Below are 17,597 nucleotides of genomic sequence, written 5' to 3'. Positions count from 1 at the left end.
TGAAGACTGGGGAGTCCACCCAGCTAGAAAATGAGGGTGACTTCTAGGAGCTGAGAAAACTAAAAGGCAGCCAGAAGCAGAGAGAGAGAGAGAGAGAGAGAGAGAGAAACAGGGACCTCTCTTGTCTCACATTCACAACACACTCAATCCTGCCATCGTCCTGAACAGGCTGGGAAGAGGGTCCTGAGCTCCGGAGGACAAGGCAACCTAGCAGATACCCCGATTCCAGCTTTTCCAAACGTTGAACAGGAATCTAGCTTCTCTGTGCCTAGATTTCTGACCTACAAACACGTAAAATCATATTTATTACGCAGCAGTAGCAAATGAATAAACACCATAATGCCAAAGTCCACAGCCTTTGGATAGATTCAGAAATTAAACCTGAAATATCTAGAGCCTTTCCCTAGCTAAATTAATATAGCATCAATAGAAAAAAATGTTAATAGACATGCCATGAAAAAATGAAAACTTCTTTTTTCAAACCCTGACTGCTGACCTTAGAGAGAAGGTCCAGTGGTGGGGCAGAGTCCTGAAGTCTAGAGTTTGTTATAGCCGCAGTGAGGGGCATGGCATAGAGGAGAAGGCTGAAGAGACAGTCTCAGAATGGACAAAACTCTGGGCACTCCTATGGTCTCATTACCAAGAAAAACCTTGATATCTCCATTGCTACCAAAATAAAAGAGTCTAGTCTGGTCCTTTCTTCCACTGCCACTGTTATCACATAACCCTAACTCTGCTTGACTTCCACAATCTTGCCAAAGTCCCAGTGGCCTGGCTGTTAGCCATGGGAGACCAGGCCACCTGAATAAACAGACCCTCTAAGATGCCCTGTTCAGAGTAAGTCAGGTTAAGTGTAAACAGAAGGGCGGGGAGTGGAAGGTAGGCCAGCCCAAAGCCAAGGTCACAGGTAGAATTGGGCTTGAAGGATGGGGACAGAATCTGATCCCTTCTCCCCTATGTCTGAGTAGTGGAAGAAATGGGAAATAATTCTTACAAGAAAAGGGGAAGAAGCAAGGCACAGTGGCACGGGGCTGTAATTCCAGTCCTTAGAAAGGCTGAGGGTGGTGGAGTCTTGCCCAAGCAACTTAGCAAGAGCCTGTCTCACAGTTCAAGAGCTAGGGGAGTGGGTGGGGGTGTAGCTTCGTGGTAGAGAGCCCCTGGGTTCAGTGCCCAGAACCACTCAAAACAACAGTAGCAAAAAAAGGTGAAGAGTTTGTAAGCTTCAAATTCCAAGCTTCAGAAAAGACGGTGAGAAGTAGGGAGGGAAGGGGAGTAGGGTGTAACTGCTGAAAGACAAGGAGGCTGTGCTCTGTACCAAGAAGGAGGGGGCTATGCTGTGTGCTGTTGAAATAATAGACACCGAACCATGAAGGCTGAAGCCCTGGGAATTAGCAGGACTTGCAGTTTAGCCTCTGACTCTCACCCACCAGGGAATTGACTGGAGTATAAACCAATTATATTCCATGAGGAAATGGGTCCCCAGCTGGTTCTGAAGCTACTTATGTCTGGCCAGTAGCATATCCTAAGCCCCCTCCTGGGAAACTAGTGATAAAATTAGTATATTAAGGAGCCCACGTGTATGTGGGTATCGTTGTTCAGTGCCACTCAGTTTTGCTAATGTTTGTTCAGTTCAGTAAGTATCACTAAACACTGCATTCATTGACAGAGTTTCATTAAATTTTTAGGGTTGTGTTTTCCCCTAACACAAGTATATACATTCTCTTTCTAAGTGAAGAATTTGATATGCAGATATACGTTTTCATGAACTGTAGCATAGTTATAACATGTTTCTCTTTGATCTTGATGTATGTTATCAGTTTGGGTTAAATGTGAAGATTTTTCATGTCTTATTCATTCACAGAATACTAATGAACCCACCAGTGTTCCGGGCACTTGGCAGGGGCAGAGGGACGCATCAATGAAGAAATGAGGCTGGGGTCTGTGTTCGTCTGTTCAGGCCACTGTGACAAAATGCCTTAGACTGAGTCATTTATAAACAACAGCCCTCATTGCTCACTGTTCTGGAGGCTAGGAAGTCCAAGACAAAGGCCCTAGAAGGTTCGGTGTCTGCTGAGGGCACCATCTCGTTGCATCCTCACTTGGTACAAGGGACAAACAAGTCCCTTCAGGCCACTTTTGTGACATTAATCCTATACACAGGGGCTCTGCTTTGGGGGCCTTGTCAGCTCCAAAGTGATAGATTTCAGCATATGAATTTTGGAGGGACACAGTCATTTAGACCATAGCAGATCCCTGCCCCTGAGGGGTCTGCCCCCACACTTTTAAGAAACTCTACATTTTAAAAAACCTTGGCTAACTTTGTTTCAGGCTAAAGAACTTTTGAAGGATATTTACCATTTTATAGCATCCTGGTCCTGTGTGGAAGAGTGGATGAGCTTCAGAGCAGGTGTCACTGTTGCATCTGGACAACCAGCCATCCAGAGCCTCAGGGTCACTGATGAATGTGTGTGTGATGAAAGAAAAAAATTTGAGGGCAGTTTTACCTTTGGGGGTAACTGCACTGCCTTTCTGGTGATCTAAGAGACATCTGGGCTCACACACTGGACATGTTGATGACTTTTAGGGCCAACCCAGAGTAGCCCTCGTGCTGGCTCTGAGGAGCAGCCAGGCCCTTCATCTTTTGTGTCTCTGTGCTGTAGCTGGACCTTGCTCTCTGATTGCTTTGTATCCTCACCTAGGTCTGACTCCCTCATCCTCCTTCGAAATTGTGATGAATGCTATTGGGCTTCCTGTAGTGTGACTGTGGTGGGTGTTTTCCTCTGTGCTTCAGGAGAAGGGTGCCCCAAACACTAAATGCTTAAAAAGAATTAAAGAATATATTTTTTCAGCTATAGAATGCTAATATTGAAAAAGATCACCTCTCCATCTCATTTTATCAAAGAGAAAACTGGAGTCTTTGGGTCCAGATGGGCTTTGCAAAACCTCTGCACAGATAGATGCCTGACCTGAGATCACTTGTGGAGTCCCCTGTCCTTTCTTTGGAAGCCACATCACAGCCATCCTGTGCTTAGGAACACCAGGAAGCACTTCAGAAATCTCCTTGGGGGCCCTTTTAAGCAGAGAGAAAGATAAAAATGCCAAAAACATGGCAGCAGGTGGATCATGAAAAGAATAATTGTTTGTAATTTGAGAGTTGGAACAAGAAGGCTGAGCCTCACCTTGCTTAACCTCAGCTGAAAACGTATCAGGTTACTTGGGTGTTTAGTTACTGTGTGCTTGTCTGAGAGTGACTGTGAACGTCCCATGAGTTTTGATTTGGGGTCACAGATAAATTCTAGTGAAGGTAAATTCCCCAAATATATAATCTATGAGTAATGAGGAATGCTGGACTTCTTGGTGGCCTGTTCAGAAAGGTAGGAGGGAAGTGGACAAAACGAGGGTTATGGTCACTGTCTCCTGTGTGTGACCCAGGCTAAGCACTGGGTCTTTGTTGGGGCTGACTGTAAGCCCCAGAGCGGGTAGAAATGTTGAGACATGGAAGAACTCCCTCTACCATTTTGGTTTGGTGTATCCCGCTTTACAAACTAATACTTAAGACCACTGAGGTAAAGAATGCAGGATGAAGATGGGAAAGGAAAATTCCTTTAGCTGACAGCTAAGAAGGAAATTCCAAAGCCCCAGGATCCTGCAGTGTCTGGGACACCATGGGACATTGGAATCCCAAACGTCCACCTGTCCGGGGTCATGTATTTGTGTGTTCTCTGCTATTTCTAATGTTCATGTCTAGGCAGGGAGGAGGGAATAGTTCTGAGTCACTACGAAGCCTACAAAGGAAATTTCTAGAATTGTTCTCTCCATTGAATTTATGGAGAGAAGGCCAGAGAGGGCTTTGGCTTGTGTTATCAAAGAGATTTATTTCTTACTGTTTGTTTTCAGCTCAGCCTTGGCCATTCCTGCCTATCTTGTGTTAGCTGAATGGACAAAGCTAGATTTTCCTTCCTTTGCATTTGTTTGAATATGAAACCTGTTTTAGAGGGAGTGGGGAAAAGATTTTGGGGTTGCTTTCAGGTCGTTTTGGAGAGAAGGGAATTACTGGTTTCAATTGAGAGTCAACAGTACCCCAGGGAAAATAATGGAGACAACCTGTGTATGCTAAGACCAGACTGTTGTCTTGATTTTTAGGGTCTCTAGAAATGTCTGGTCATTTGCCCTGGACTGGTTGACAGAGACTTTATAAAAATAAACAGGGCCAGGGATTTAGCTCCGTGGTTCCGCTGCCTGCTTTGTAAGTGCAAGGTCCCAAGTTGGACCCCTGGTACCAAAAGAAAAAAAAAATTTTTTTTTGCTCTGAGAAGCAAAGGGCATAACAGTGTTTGCTTAATTACCTAAATTTTGCTAAAAGCAATCTGAACCAGAACAATTCCAACTGTTTCCACTGGGTGGTACATCTACAATTTAAGGTATTTCTGGCAAAGGGAAGCCAAAATGATTAAAATGCAGTGTGTATATGTATCAACTTCCCAAGATGAATGTACTTATGCATAACAAACTATCCTAATTTTAAACAAATTTGAGAAAAAGATTCTGAAGAGTTGGGGAAATTTGCTTAAGTGAATTCTTTTGCTTTTTCCAGTAATTAAATACCTATTTTAAAAAGATTCCTAGTCCACACTTTGCATATCTTTTACAATCATCTTGATAAAGAGTAAGCTTGCGTGTATACACAGTAAGTTATATTTTTCACGATCCTGCCCATATATCTTATGTAGTACTCAGAAGAGTGTGTGTTTCATAAATACATGCTCAATGAATGAGAATGAAGTGATAGCACTGTGCTACTCGGTCATGGCCAATTAGAAATTATCCATTTATTCAAAGGGTTGGCAAACAGTTCTTGTAAAGGGCTAGCTAGCATCCTAGGCTTTGTGGACCTTAAAGGCTCTGGCACTACAGCTTGTCACTGATGTTGTAGATGTGAAACAGACATTTGACAGGGCCTGTGTTCTTGTAGAATATGGTTTAACATTATCAAGTAGTAAGATACATATGGCCCAGTTGGTGTATTTTACCCAATCTGTGCATTAGAGCACAGATTGATATCCGGTAAACGTCAGAAATCACTGTGGTTAAAAAAAGAGATCTCTGAGTAGCAAGGATGATGCTCTCCATTCACCTGATTCCAGTTTTACCTCCCACCTCAGCACATAGGTAGACTTCATTGCCCAGCCGTATTGATCAGCTTTCATCACTGAAATGCATTATCTGACACCTACTGCTTCAAGAAAGGGAGGTTTAATTTGGTTTTGCTATTTCAGGGGGCTCAGTCCCTGCTAAGGAGATCTCTGAGTAGCAAGGATGATGCTCTCCATTCACCTGATTCCAGTTTTACCTCCCACCTCAGCACATAGGTAGACTTCATTGCCCAGCCGTATTGATCAGCTTTCATCACTGAAATGCATTATCTGACACCTACTGCTTCAAGAAAGGGAGGTTTAATTTGGTTTTGCTATTTCAGGGGGCTCAGTCCCTGCTAAGCTGGCTTCAAGGCAAAAACATTATGATGGGTGAGTGTGGCACAGCAAGCGCTTCGGTCCACGGCAGCTGGGAAGCAGAGCGGGGGAAAATGTCAGCGAGGAAGACGTGAGGGACCAGACGGAGTGCCCACAGTCAAGTCTCCACGGTCCACCCAGACACACCCAGCCGTGTGCTTTACTAATCCCGCGTGTGGCTCACAAACCGATCAACACAGTGAAGCTTCGCCACGCGGCAACCTCTCTTCGTACTAAAGTCAAGGCTTCTGATCCGTTCTGGACCATGAGCTGTGTCCAGATGTGGCCCATAGAACTTCCTGTACCCTGCTCTATTCTCTTCCCTCCTCGCAGACTGGGCACAGTAATCTGGTGGAAGACTCCAGGGCCTAGGAACCTGGGTCCCTTGGTGACTGTGGAGTAGTCCTCCCCACTCCCACCCTGGACTTGCACTGGACAGTGAAGGAGTATAAAATCAGCCTGTGTCGCGAAGGCATGGAATGTGAGAGTCTTTTTCCATTCCTTTCTAGTCCTACCATGTCTGAGCTCAGATCTGGATGAAGAAAATAAAATGAAAAATTAGGAATTTGCTAAATTATACTTCTTTTAACACAAATGTGTACTAAAAAGCTAAATGAATCCTCCAAAGACAGAGGAGAGGAAACAAGATGGTAGCACAGCTAGAAGAGCCCTATATAAAATGACCGTTATCATCTCTGGCTACAAATAATTTAACTGGCCCAGAACAAATGAATTTCTAGGAGACAGCTTCCATTGGCCAAAGAGAATCAGCTGACACCTGAGTGTAAGTTTCATATCCATAGACTCAACCAATTGGTAATTAAAGACATTTGAGAAAAACTTCACCTGTATTGAATATGCAGACATTTTAATTGTCATTATTTCCGAACCAATACAGTGTAACAAATATTTTCATAGCATTTACATTGTATCCGGTATTATAAGTAATCTAGAGATGATTTAAAGTGTTTTGGGTATATGTCCATAGGTTCTGTGAAAATACTGTGCCATTTTACGTCAGGGACTTGGTGTCCTTGGCTTATCATATCCCCAGGGTCAAGCCCCTGAGGATACTGAGGGCCAACTATACTTACTCCTGTTTTGGAGGATTGAGACCAGGGCTATAAGGTGCTGCTTGGTAAATTATACTTTGAATACGTTCATCACCCCCGAGCTGAAGAGCTTGGGTGCTTTTCAGTGCATCTTAGAAGGGACATTAGGTGAAATGTGGTGTTGCAAAGACCTGATCTGGTCTATACCCTTAGGCAGTGACACCTCGAGGGGTGAGCACAGCTCAGAATGTGTGCCATGGTGGGCTACAGGGGCGATACAGCCTCCTCCTTCCATCAGGCTCTCTCCAGTGGGAATTCGATTGATTTCCTTCACCCACCCCAAAGTGAAATTCCTCCTTTTCTTTGCTCTCAGCATTTGTGTTTGAGCTTTGTAGTTCCCACCCTCAGGGATGAGAGTTAATGGTGAAACCCTCAAAGGGAGAGCCTGTGTATCCCTAGAAGCCAGCCCGGGTCTGGCACGAAGCAGGTGTGTGCCACTGAGGAGTGAGGGGTGAGTGAGCCTTGTTGTCAGTGTTCAGCTTAACTTGGAGCCTTGAGGGCACCCCATCTGAGGCCCAACCTGCTAGTTCCGCCTGACATACAGTTGTAGGCGATTTTGCATCTAAATAAAATGGAAGGAACAGCAATGGAAGCACTCGTGTGTCAGTTCAGGTTTGATCGACATATGAGAATAACTCATAGGCACTGCACTGTCTGAGGCTGTTGGAGCTGTGAGGAAGGCTTTGGAAGGCTGCCGCCTCTGCACTCTTGGTTGGTGGCCTGAAGTCGCTATGGATGAACAAGGCTTGGGGGTGGGAAATAAAGCTGGATGGGAAGCAGAGCCGAACAGAAACAAACTGGAATTCGTGGAAGCAAATTGCACCTGTCCCTCCCCACACCCATCTTAATAATGAAGGTAACTCGTTCATGGTGGCACATTTTGCTTTAGCACATTTGTTTGTGCAGGACATGGAGAAGCAGACCCAGGATTTGGAGAAGATCCAAGCAGAAGCTGAGGGTGGTGAGGGTCCTGCTGTGCCTTGCCGTGGTGAGGTTGACCAGAAGACCAGTCCAGCATGTGTCAGCTGAAACAGACTTGCAACCTCCTGAGTACAGCTGTGGTGTCTCTCCTGCCTCTCAAAACTACATCATATTTCCTTTGTGATCAACACTAACCCAAGACCATGTGTAGAAGAAAATTATGGGAAACCCTATTAAGGCTTAGCCAAGCTGGCCCAGAATAAGGCCATATGTCCCGTCTCCTTGTTGCATTATTAGGTCCCACTATAGCTGCAGGTGTTCGTGCCAAAGTAATTTTTCACAGGAGCTTTGGAAAGAGCCCCCTGCCAAGAAACCCACTGAAGTATGCCCTGAGGAAAAAATTAAGTAACTTGGTCTTTCCTGCCAACATTTTGTCACCAGTGAATTCTGTTATTTCTTTGTTGTTGGAGAAAAGACGAAGACAAAGATTATAGTAAAAATACAGATTTTTGTTGAATCTTGAGCTGAGTTTTAGAAGATGAAATTCCATTTTGAGTGTAGTAGAAAGTCTAGGTGGCTTTAGACCTGCAGTTACGTATTCAAGTGACCACACAATGGTGGGGTCAGGCTGGTGAGAGTAGTGACCAATGGAAAGTGGTCCTTGCTGGAGTTGGGACTTTACAGAGAAGCTGAAAACTGATCAAAAGAAGATTGTGATCAAATTTGGAAAACCAAAATGTCACACTCAAGTCAATGGTCATTGTGTTAGTCTTTCTGTTGCTGTAATAATACCTGCCATAATCAAGTTATAAAAATAAAAGGCAGGGCTCACAGTGTTGGAGGTCTCGGTCTGTGATCAACTGGCCCTGTAGCTTTTAGACTTTTGGCGAGGCAGTTAAGTACCTCATGGTGGGTATGGTGGAACATAGGAAACTGCTCATCTCATGACCAGGAAGCAGAAGAAAGAGAAAGGAAGAGACCTGGTTCTACAGTCCCCTTTGATGGCCTCAGTGACCTTAAAGTCCTCCCATTAGGTACCAACTGTTAAAGGTATCACCTCCCCAAAGCCTAATCTGGAAACCGAGCCAACACATGGATCCTTGGGAGGTAGTCAAGGCCCAAACTATAGCAGTCATTTAAAAATATTGAAGAATTTTTGAAGAAAAATTATTAGAGTTATTTTGAAGGCAGGATTCTATATGTTTTTCTGATTTTTTTCATTGTTTGAGTTCTATCGGTTACTGAAATATGTTAAAAATCTCCCATGAAATTAAGATTTTTGTTTCCCCATTTTGACCTGTGAGATTTTCCTCTCTATCCTGTAAGCCTGTTATTTGCTATATAAAACTTCAGAGCTATATCTTTCTGAACCTATTTGTCATTTGAAATACCCTCTCTTGTACTTCTAATTCTGTTGTTCACCTTAAAGTCAACTTTTAGATTAAGAGCCTCCCGATTCCCTTGGGTTCATGTTTGTGTGTTGCATCCTTCCCTATCTTTTTCCTCCTCATCTCTCTTAGTGTTGTGTTCTTTTCTCAGGCTTGGCTATTTTTGGTGGTGTGCCGAAGACATATTTGAAAGAATAATTTGAGGTTGTAGAAGATGTTACGTTTCAAACTCCAAAAAGGAGTTTCCCTTTCTTCTGCTAGGTTTCTGGAGCACATGGTTCCCGAGATTAGGAGGAGTTGAAGCTGAGTTGCAGGACTCATCTCAGGACTGAGTCACCTCAGGACTGCCTGTCGGTTTCTCAACAGAGCTGCTAAGGGGCTTTGCTCCTCCAACCCTTAAAACCTCTGCCTCTATCTTCCTGGCCCTGTTACTGTGAAACAGGAACTGCTGAAAAGCCAATTGCTCCTTCCAGAATAAGCAGCAGTTGCAGGGAAAGATGTTGTAGATGCTAGGCTGGGCTCCTTGGGCAACATTGTCTCTTGTGCTCTGGCTCAGCAATTATTTACCATTTCTTGACTTCTAATTATATTTAAAATATAATTTATCTGTCTGCCTTTAATGGAAAAATTGATCCAAATTTCCTAGTTATCCTTCATCAAAAGCAGAGGTTGTTTTGTTTTCTATAGGAAAAACTTTTTTACATCATGAATTGGATTTTTTTTTTTTCTGGTATTGGGGATTGAGCTCAGGACCTTGTGCTTGTGAGGCAGGTGTGGTGCTACTGAGCTAAATCTCTGGCCCTGGCATTTTCTTTTTAATGTTAGGAGATTGGGTCTCACTGTGCTGTCCATACTGTCTTCCAAGTCCTGGGCTTATGTTTTACATGTGTGATCCTTTCTAGTAGGTAGGACTACACATTAGTACCACAGTGCCTAGCTTGCATTTTCTTTATAATATTAGAAAGGCTTTAAAATTGGATAGTTATGAAGCATTGAAATTTTAGATCATAATTTTTGTTTAATAGAAATGTGGTATAATTCTGAACCTTGATGCCGTCTCTAAAACAAGGAGGGTGATTGTATAAAAGTTGGAAACACTATGGTACTGGGAACTCTCATTTGTAAATAAACATTTTATTTTAAGCTCTCTTGCATTTACAGAGCTTGTTACATTTATGGGTATTATATACTATAGTAGATACTTGAAATATCATCATATTACATTATCAGCTTTTTATTGTCTATAAATTAATTAATTTTAATGAAAATGCCAGCCAGATGAGAAGAATTCACTTAAGAGCTGTTCTGAGTAAATTAGTAACAATGTCTTAGATACTGGAACATTAAGAGAGTAGATTTTAAGTGCTCTCATCATGAAAAAATAAGTATGTCCGGTAATACAAATGGTAAATGGCTTGATTTAGGCAGCTCACAAAGTAGACATATATCAAAACATCATGTTGTACACCATAAACAGTTTTAATTTTCCAATTAAAAATTCATGGGTAAAAATTTTAAAAGTTAAAAACAATGCTTACTTGTCTAACGAAAGCACTGAGAGCTCAAGTGCCCTGGGGAGACAAAGTCTCCTTTCCTTTGTAAGAAGGCAAGCCCTGGGGTACGGGCTCTGGGCCACTGGCCCCATTTGTGGTATGGACGCCCTGTGGTGAGGGACTAGTGGACGTTGGCAGCCCGCTGGGCACTGGGTCCCAGCCAGAAGAGCTCACTGTGGTTGACAGGGGCTGTCACCAGCAGCCACAGGCTCTTCAGGAAGCCAGCAAGGCGCCAACAGAGGCATCAACTTCCCCAGGAGTTTTGGTGTGAAACATACCCGGAGAACACATGTTTTCCTGTTCACCCTTTAAAGCAGCGAGGATGGTGATTTCATTTGAGGAAAAGCAAAGTCAGTGATGAGCTCTGTATTTTGAGATCCTGGTCATGTTTCTGTATCTACTGGGTTCATTCTTTTAATACTTGCTCCTTTGAGGTTTTGTATTCCAATTAAGCCAGTTCATTAAGCAGTATCAACTTAATAGGCTGCTCTGGATGGATTTGGCCATAGAATTCAGTAGACTCATATTTTAAAATCTTACTTTAACTGTATATTTTTGTTCATATTTCTCATACATATTGATTGTATTTATCATAGGGAATCTGCATCTGTACATAATATGTCTTCACTCTTCTCTTTTTTTCCCATTCCCCTCCCATCCCTTCAACCCATCGTCCTCTCCCCATTTATGAAAGCTTTGTTTCTATTTTCCCTTCTCTTATCTTTTTCCTTTCCTTCCCTTCTCTTTCCTCTCTTCCTTCTCTCATTCCCCTTTCCATCTGAGCATGTTTTTCCCTCTTCCCAATATCTGTAACCAGTTATGCTCCTTGTTTACCCTTTGGGTTTCTCATGAGAGAGAAACAGTGCAATATTTAAACGTGTATGTTCGATTTATTTAACTGGAGATCATGGTCTCAAGGTGCATCCGTTTTCCAAGCAGATCCATTTTATTCATCTGCTTCCTGGACATCACTTGAATGTTGGCTGCCTCCCACTCAGCGTGCGCTCTCCCTAACTCGTGACATTTCCCCCAGGCCTGATCCTCTTCTGACTTTTTGTCTGCTCTCCATGAAATGAAGAAGCCAGTTTTAAATGTCGCAAAACCTCCCCTGTGGCATGAGGGGCCCCTGGCTCTTAGAATTTGTGCATGGTTGAGGCAGCTGGACTACTGCCCTTCAAAATGTCTCTGCTGTTGTGTGCGAGATCCTCGGCTATGCCAGAGAGAGGTGGCCGTAACCTTCTACGCTTACAATGCACAGACACGGCTAACAGTGTACAAAAGTCATCCACTCGTATTCCATTTAGCAAGGTAATAGGTCACCTTCTCCCTCATTCCTCCCTGCCTTCCTAATGTTTGTCCTTCGACACTGGAGCCTTGGCTGTGCCACTCTCTCTACCAGCCACCCTCATACCAGCTCATTACTGAACAGGCACTTGCCAGGCTGTCCTTGCTCAGCAGTGACAAAACAAGTTTGCTGACTGAGGAACCTTTCCACGTGGAAATTAAAGAGACATTAATGGACAGTGGAGAAATAAAGGACATTAGCGGAACAAAGGGCAGACTTCGGAAAAGTCTGGAGGTTAGGTGATAACGTATCAATGTGAATTCCTGATTTTGACCATTATACTGCAGTTATGCTAGAGAAAATCATACTGCAGTATTTAGAGATGAGGAGGGAAAGTGTCTACAGCTTACTCTCAAATAATGAGAAAAAAGACCCATGGGTGTGGTGGCACGTGTATGTGTTTAAATCTACGGGAGCCGGAGGGTTAGGGTATAAGTAAAACAAGGTAGTAAGTTGCAAACATTTGACCAATCTTGAAAGAAAGGCATAGAGGAAGTCTTTGAACCATTTCCCTCACATTTTTTACGTCATCAGTTATTTCAAAATATGAGGTTAAAATTAAAAAAAGATCTTGATGGGCAGGAAACCAGGCAGAGGAAGCCAGTGTCAGAGAAGAATCCTCTGAACTTGGACTACGTCTCACTTCTTGAGTACAGTCTGTTTCACATTCAAGTCCTGTTGGGTTTCCCAAGAGCCTCAGCTCTCCTCTTCCTCTCAGCAAGATTCTCCCCAAATCTCTCACCTGGCTGACACACTATGTCTTCCTCTTCTGGCTGAGCTCCCCTGGCTCAGGTCCATGCCCTGGTAGCCTGCATTCCTCTTTGCCATCTCCCTGGGATCTGCTTTTTCACTTTACTAGCTCTCTTCTGGCTGCCTCAGTTGCTCTCAAACAGGAACAGATGGCTTCTTTCCAACCTCTAGCCTCTAAATTTAAAATACCTGTCTTCCTGTATCTTCAAGATAACTCAGGAAATGTCATGAGAACAAAGCCAAAGTTCAGTTTCTCTACTGCAGCACCTATCAGTCAGGATATGTGTAATAAGTTATGCTGTGGTAACAAATTGCCCCTCAAGTTTAGCTCTCTTAAATCATTGCTGATGAAAACGAACAACTGTTCTCCCATGTGCCCCGTGTTAGGATGTCTGTGCTCATGGCAGTCACTTGGAAACCCAGTGACAGAGGCTTTGTCTTGTCTCCTGCTTCTGCCATCATCACGGTAGATGAAGAGAAATGTGGTGAATTATTCACTGGCTCTTTCAAGTTCCTCCCTCAAAGGGATGAGAGTTACTTCTACTCATTTCGTTTCATTCATGAAGTACAGTCCTTGTGTTTGGGACACAGAGAGGTGCAAGTATATTTGCAACATCCCTGATGATTGTCACAGCACTAGTTCTTGGCAGCTGAGCTGAATTTAACAGTTAACTTCAGGAGAACTGCTCAAGAGGCTTGTGACAGGAGAAGTAAGGGTGCTGATTGCCACTGTGGGCAGAGTAGACAGAGCCTCCTTTGGGAGACCCCCTCCCACCCCTTCCTGCCCTCCTTGACACTTATGCAGGCCTTTGTCACCCTGCCCTAGTAGGATGCCCTGTGGCTGTGACTTTTGTTAGATAGGTACATCCTGTATGCACCATTAATACTTATGGAAATGCACACACCTACAGAGGACAACTGCCCTAGGTTCTGGGCTATAAGGACAAGCGTGACATTGACTTTGTTCTCATGGCATTTCCTGAGTTATCTTGAAGACACAGGAAGACATGTGTTTTAAATTCAGAGGCTAGAGCTTGGAAAGAAGCCATCTGATTCTGTTTGGCAGTAACTGAGGAAGCTAGAGGAGAGAAGGTAGGAGACAGTGCTTCTGCTCAGACATACTCTTTTCAGGACTGTCGTTCGTTGTCCTGGCTGGCCAGAAAAGACAGGTGGTGGTGGATCAGATACTGAAGTTTAGAGGCTATTGATATATATATGTCTCATGTTTGCAAACAATTATTTATCAGGCATCTGCTATAACCATAAGGCAAATCATACTCACATGTGAGTAACAGTTTGTAGTTTATGCTTCATGTTGTCCTAAAAATCACTGGCTCGCTTTGCAAACAAGGACACCGAGACAGGTGACTTGTCCGGGACCTTATGAATCGCAGCTGTACGGCTTGGAACTCCGGTTCCCGGTTACTCATCCCGGGCATTTCCCACTAACCCATATTGCCTAATGATCCCACAGTCCCAGGGAAGATTTTATTCACTTTTGTGATGAATGTGGGGGCAACCTTATGTTGTTCCAAGTGAACCTGTAGGGTCCTCTCTCTCCAGTTGGATGATTATGAGGATTAACAGTGCAACATAAAAGGAATTGTTCTAGAGGGTACTGTGAACATGCATGGAGCTCCCAACTACCAAAGGCATACTCTGCTGACTGACTTCTGCCAGTAAATAGCCGGCTCTGCATGATGTAACCACAATGAGATGCGGAAAGATGAGAGAGGGCAGAAGATTCCTGGGGTCCTCTCTTTCTCCCTGAGATTCTCTTGTCTGCCACAGCTTAAGGCTGAGGAAGGCAGGCTGAGTCTCTGGAGCCACAACATGGAAATGTGGGTGCAAGTCAACCATATCATTTCCATTTTTCAAGGTTCTGAAAGACTTCCAGTCTTATACTGGCCTTCCATTGATTAAATAAGATAATGCGTGTAGAGCCCTTGGCACATAGTAAGTAGCCAATAAATAAATGGTAACTGTTCTAGTAGTAATAGTGATCTTTGTTACTTATGTTAGTATTTTATTTTTAAAATGATCTTTAAATTATTGCAATAATAGAACAATATTATTAGAGCAACAGTGACTTAATGATCATGGTAATAACAACAACTATGCTATGCCAATTAGTGGTGTGAGGGGGGAACAGAACAGGAACGTTGAGTCCAGGGGAGAGAATTTTATGAATGAGGCCTGGGAGGAAAAAGCAGTCCGTATAGGAACTCTGTACTTTCCACTTGATTTTTCTGTGAATGTAAAACTGCTCTACAAAATAAAACGTATTTAATTTTCTTAAATAAGAATGCAGATGGATGGACAGTTGGTATTACTGTTTTTTGATTCTCAGAGACAATGCACCCCCTTATTGCTTGTTCCTGGGTGGATCTACTGCCACCACCTAACCTCTGGTACGTCGTGCGCATGTTTTTCAGCTGCTGGCTCTGCAGATACTCAAGCGAGCACCATGCTAATGAGGAAGTAAAGTTTGCCATGGGACAGTCGCCCACTGTTTTCTCTGCTCACCGTGGGTGTTACGGCTGCACTGCTGGCTGCCGGTTGCAGGGCTCAGGTTCACTCCACGGAGCTGAACTGAACTCACTGTGGCTGCAGTGGGGTGGCTTGGCTGGACATAGCCCTCCAGGTCATCTGGCGTGTGCCCACCGCCCAACTCGTGAGACCCCCAACCCACAGATCAGCGTACGTTGTCCCCAGATTGCCGAGCGGTTGGCTCCTTTCCTTTGCCTAATGAAAGGTTCTCCTTTCTTTGGCTAGGAAAATGCCCAGGTGATCCGAGAAGTAGAAGTTGACAAGGTCTCCATGCTCTCCAGGGACCAGGTGGAGGCCATCAAGCAGCTCTGGCAGGATCCAGGAATCCAGGAGTGTTATGACAGGAGGAGAGAGTACCAGCTGTCAGACTCTGCCAAATAGTGAGTACCGAGCTCCAGCTGTGGCTGCCCGCGGTGCTCTGGGGTAAACGCGGCCGTGCTCCAAGGCTCATCACTGCCTCCCGACGCGGGGCTTGGCCAGTGGCAGTCTCACCTTCCCGTGTTTCTGTGCCTCTCTGACCCTCTTTGATCCTCTGTGTAACTCTAGAATTCCCTCCTGGCCCACAACCACCCACCTTTTCTCACTGTATTCTAAGCCTGTTATGTGCAATTCGAGGTTTCATCAAATTGGGGGTTCTTAGTGGATATGCGGGGTATTAAAATTATGATTTAAACAAGGAATATATCTGCTTCTGGTTTCCTTTCCTTCTCTTAATATTCCTCTTTTTGTTTGTCTCGAACCAGACTTGCCCCAAAACCTAAAATCAGACTTCAGAGCTGCAGTCAGCGGCTGATCTGATGCTTCCCTCTAGTGGTCAAAACAGGCATCTTCAGGCAAAGCACACAGGAAACAGCTGATTCCTTTATTAACCCTCTGCAAAAACCTAGGTTTGATTAGTAGAGTTCAAATTTTGTGTTTCTTAATTTTTATTTTCTGACAATGTGAAATAGGAATAAAATGGCTAAAGGTGTAGGGAAAGTGGGAAGGGTAGGGGAAAGGTAATAAGGCAAAGAAAAAATAGGAGAAAATTAAAAAATGGAAATAAAATGTTTGTAAATGGGGAGGGGGAGAGGGGGGTGAAGGGAGGGCAGGGACAGGGGGAGAAAATGAAAACCAAGATCTGTTATGTAAAGGTACAAGATCCCAGTGATGAATGTCACCACTGTATACCTAAAATGTACCAATAAAAAATTACTTTCTGAGATGGGGTCTTGTATTCCTGGCCTCAAAATTACAATCCTTCTCCCTTAACCTGATGAGTATGAAGAGGTCACCGCAGGTGCCATTTTACCTGGCAGATCGCTTTAATTTTAAATCATTATTCTCAGAAAGTAAGTGATGTCTATTTAGACAGTCCTGCATGGAAACCATCCCAGAGAGATCATAGCGTTTTATTTTCTTAAGAATTTCCTGAGGGGGCTGGGGATTTAGCTGAGCGGTTCGGTGGCCTGCCTTGCAAGCCGAAGGACCTGAGTTCAATACCTGTTGAGAGAGAGGAGAGAGAGAGAGAGAGAGAGAGAGAGAGAGAGAGAGAGAGAGAGAGAGAGAGAAAGATAGATATGCAGACAGAGAGAGATGCAGACTGTTTGACAGCCTGAGCAGCAAGGGGGTTACTCAATGTCAAAGGCAGCTGTGACCTCCCTGCTCATTTCTTGAGACTGCTTGGTATTATTTGCTCTGAGGCCCCTGGCGACTGGTGAGGGTGCACAGTGTACATCTGTTTGGAAGAGACCCACCAAAACTGTGACAGAATTTAGTGCGATGCTGGAAACTGAGGCAAGTCCATGGAAAAGGGTGTGGGGGCAGCCAGGGCGACAGACTTTACAGAGTTACAAACCCAGAATATTGTTCCATCTTTCGAATCTGTGGGACATGGGCACTTGTACATTTCTTTGGTTCAAGTCAGTGGTTCTCAACCATCTGCCTATACTATGTACTTATTTGGACATGTATTCACCTCACCAGCATTTGATAGATGTTTGTCATGTGCCAGGCACTATAGTAAGGGCTGCAGAGCAACCAATGCCTTCTGCTCTCAGGAAAGCAGTTTGGTGGCATGAGACAAGTATAAAAAAACACTCACAGAGTGAATATAATATTCACTCTTTACCTCCTCGGGACACATTCCAAGACCCTTCGTGGATACCTGAAACCACGGATAGGATCAAACCCTATAGTACTGTATTTTTCCTATATGTATGTACTTATGGTGAAGTTTCATTTATACAATTGGCGTAGTGTCTCAGACACTTTGTTGTTGCTGAAATAGAATACCCAACATCCACAACTTCAGGAAGGAGAGATTTGTTTTGGCTCAAGTTTCAGTCCGTAGTTGGCTGGCTCCAGGGCAGGAGAGCCTGGCAGAGAAAAAGCTGATGATGGCATGGCACACAGAAAGCAGAGAATCAAGGGAGGAACTGGGAAGGGAGATAGACCCTTCCAAGCTACACCTCCCAGTGATCTACCTC

General features: G+C 44.0%; 1 protein-coding gene across 3 annotated transcripts in view; it reads left to right on the top strand.

Annotated features, from left to right (window-relative positions):
* Positions 1-17,597, top strand: part of Gna14 (G protein subunit alpha 14) — a 183,584-nt gene that overhangs the window by 156,120 nt on the left and 9,867 nt on the right. The window contains exons 1-3 of one of the 3 annotated variants that reach the window (XM_033757748.1): positions 3,247-3,374; positions 15,015-15,279; positions 15,355-15,509. In XM_033757748.1, coding sequence (XP_033613639.1) covers positions 3,343-3,374; positions 15,015-15,279; positions 15,355-15,509 — 452 coding nt within the window. In that variant the 5' untranslated portion in view covers positions 3,247-3,342. Of the gene's footprint in view, positions 1-3,246; positions 3,375-11,253; positions 15,280-15,354; positions 15,510-17,597 lie in introns of those variants that run through there. The other 2 variants (XM_010628295.2, XM_033757747.1) reach the window with 2 other exon arrangements.

This window comes from Fukomys damarensis, unplaced genomic scaffold, assembly GCF_012274545.1.
Source record: "Fukomys damarensis isolate Sample0158 unplaced genomic scaffold, DMR_v1.0_HiC HiC_scaffold_31, whole genome shotgun sequence".
NCBI classification, from domain to species: Eukaryota; Metazoa; Chordata; class Mammalia; order Rodentia; family Bathyergidae; genus Fukomys; species Fukomys damarensis.
Note: the sequence above shows the minus strand (reverse complement) of the source record. Positions and strands in the feature narration are given on the sequence as shown.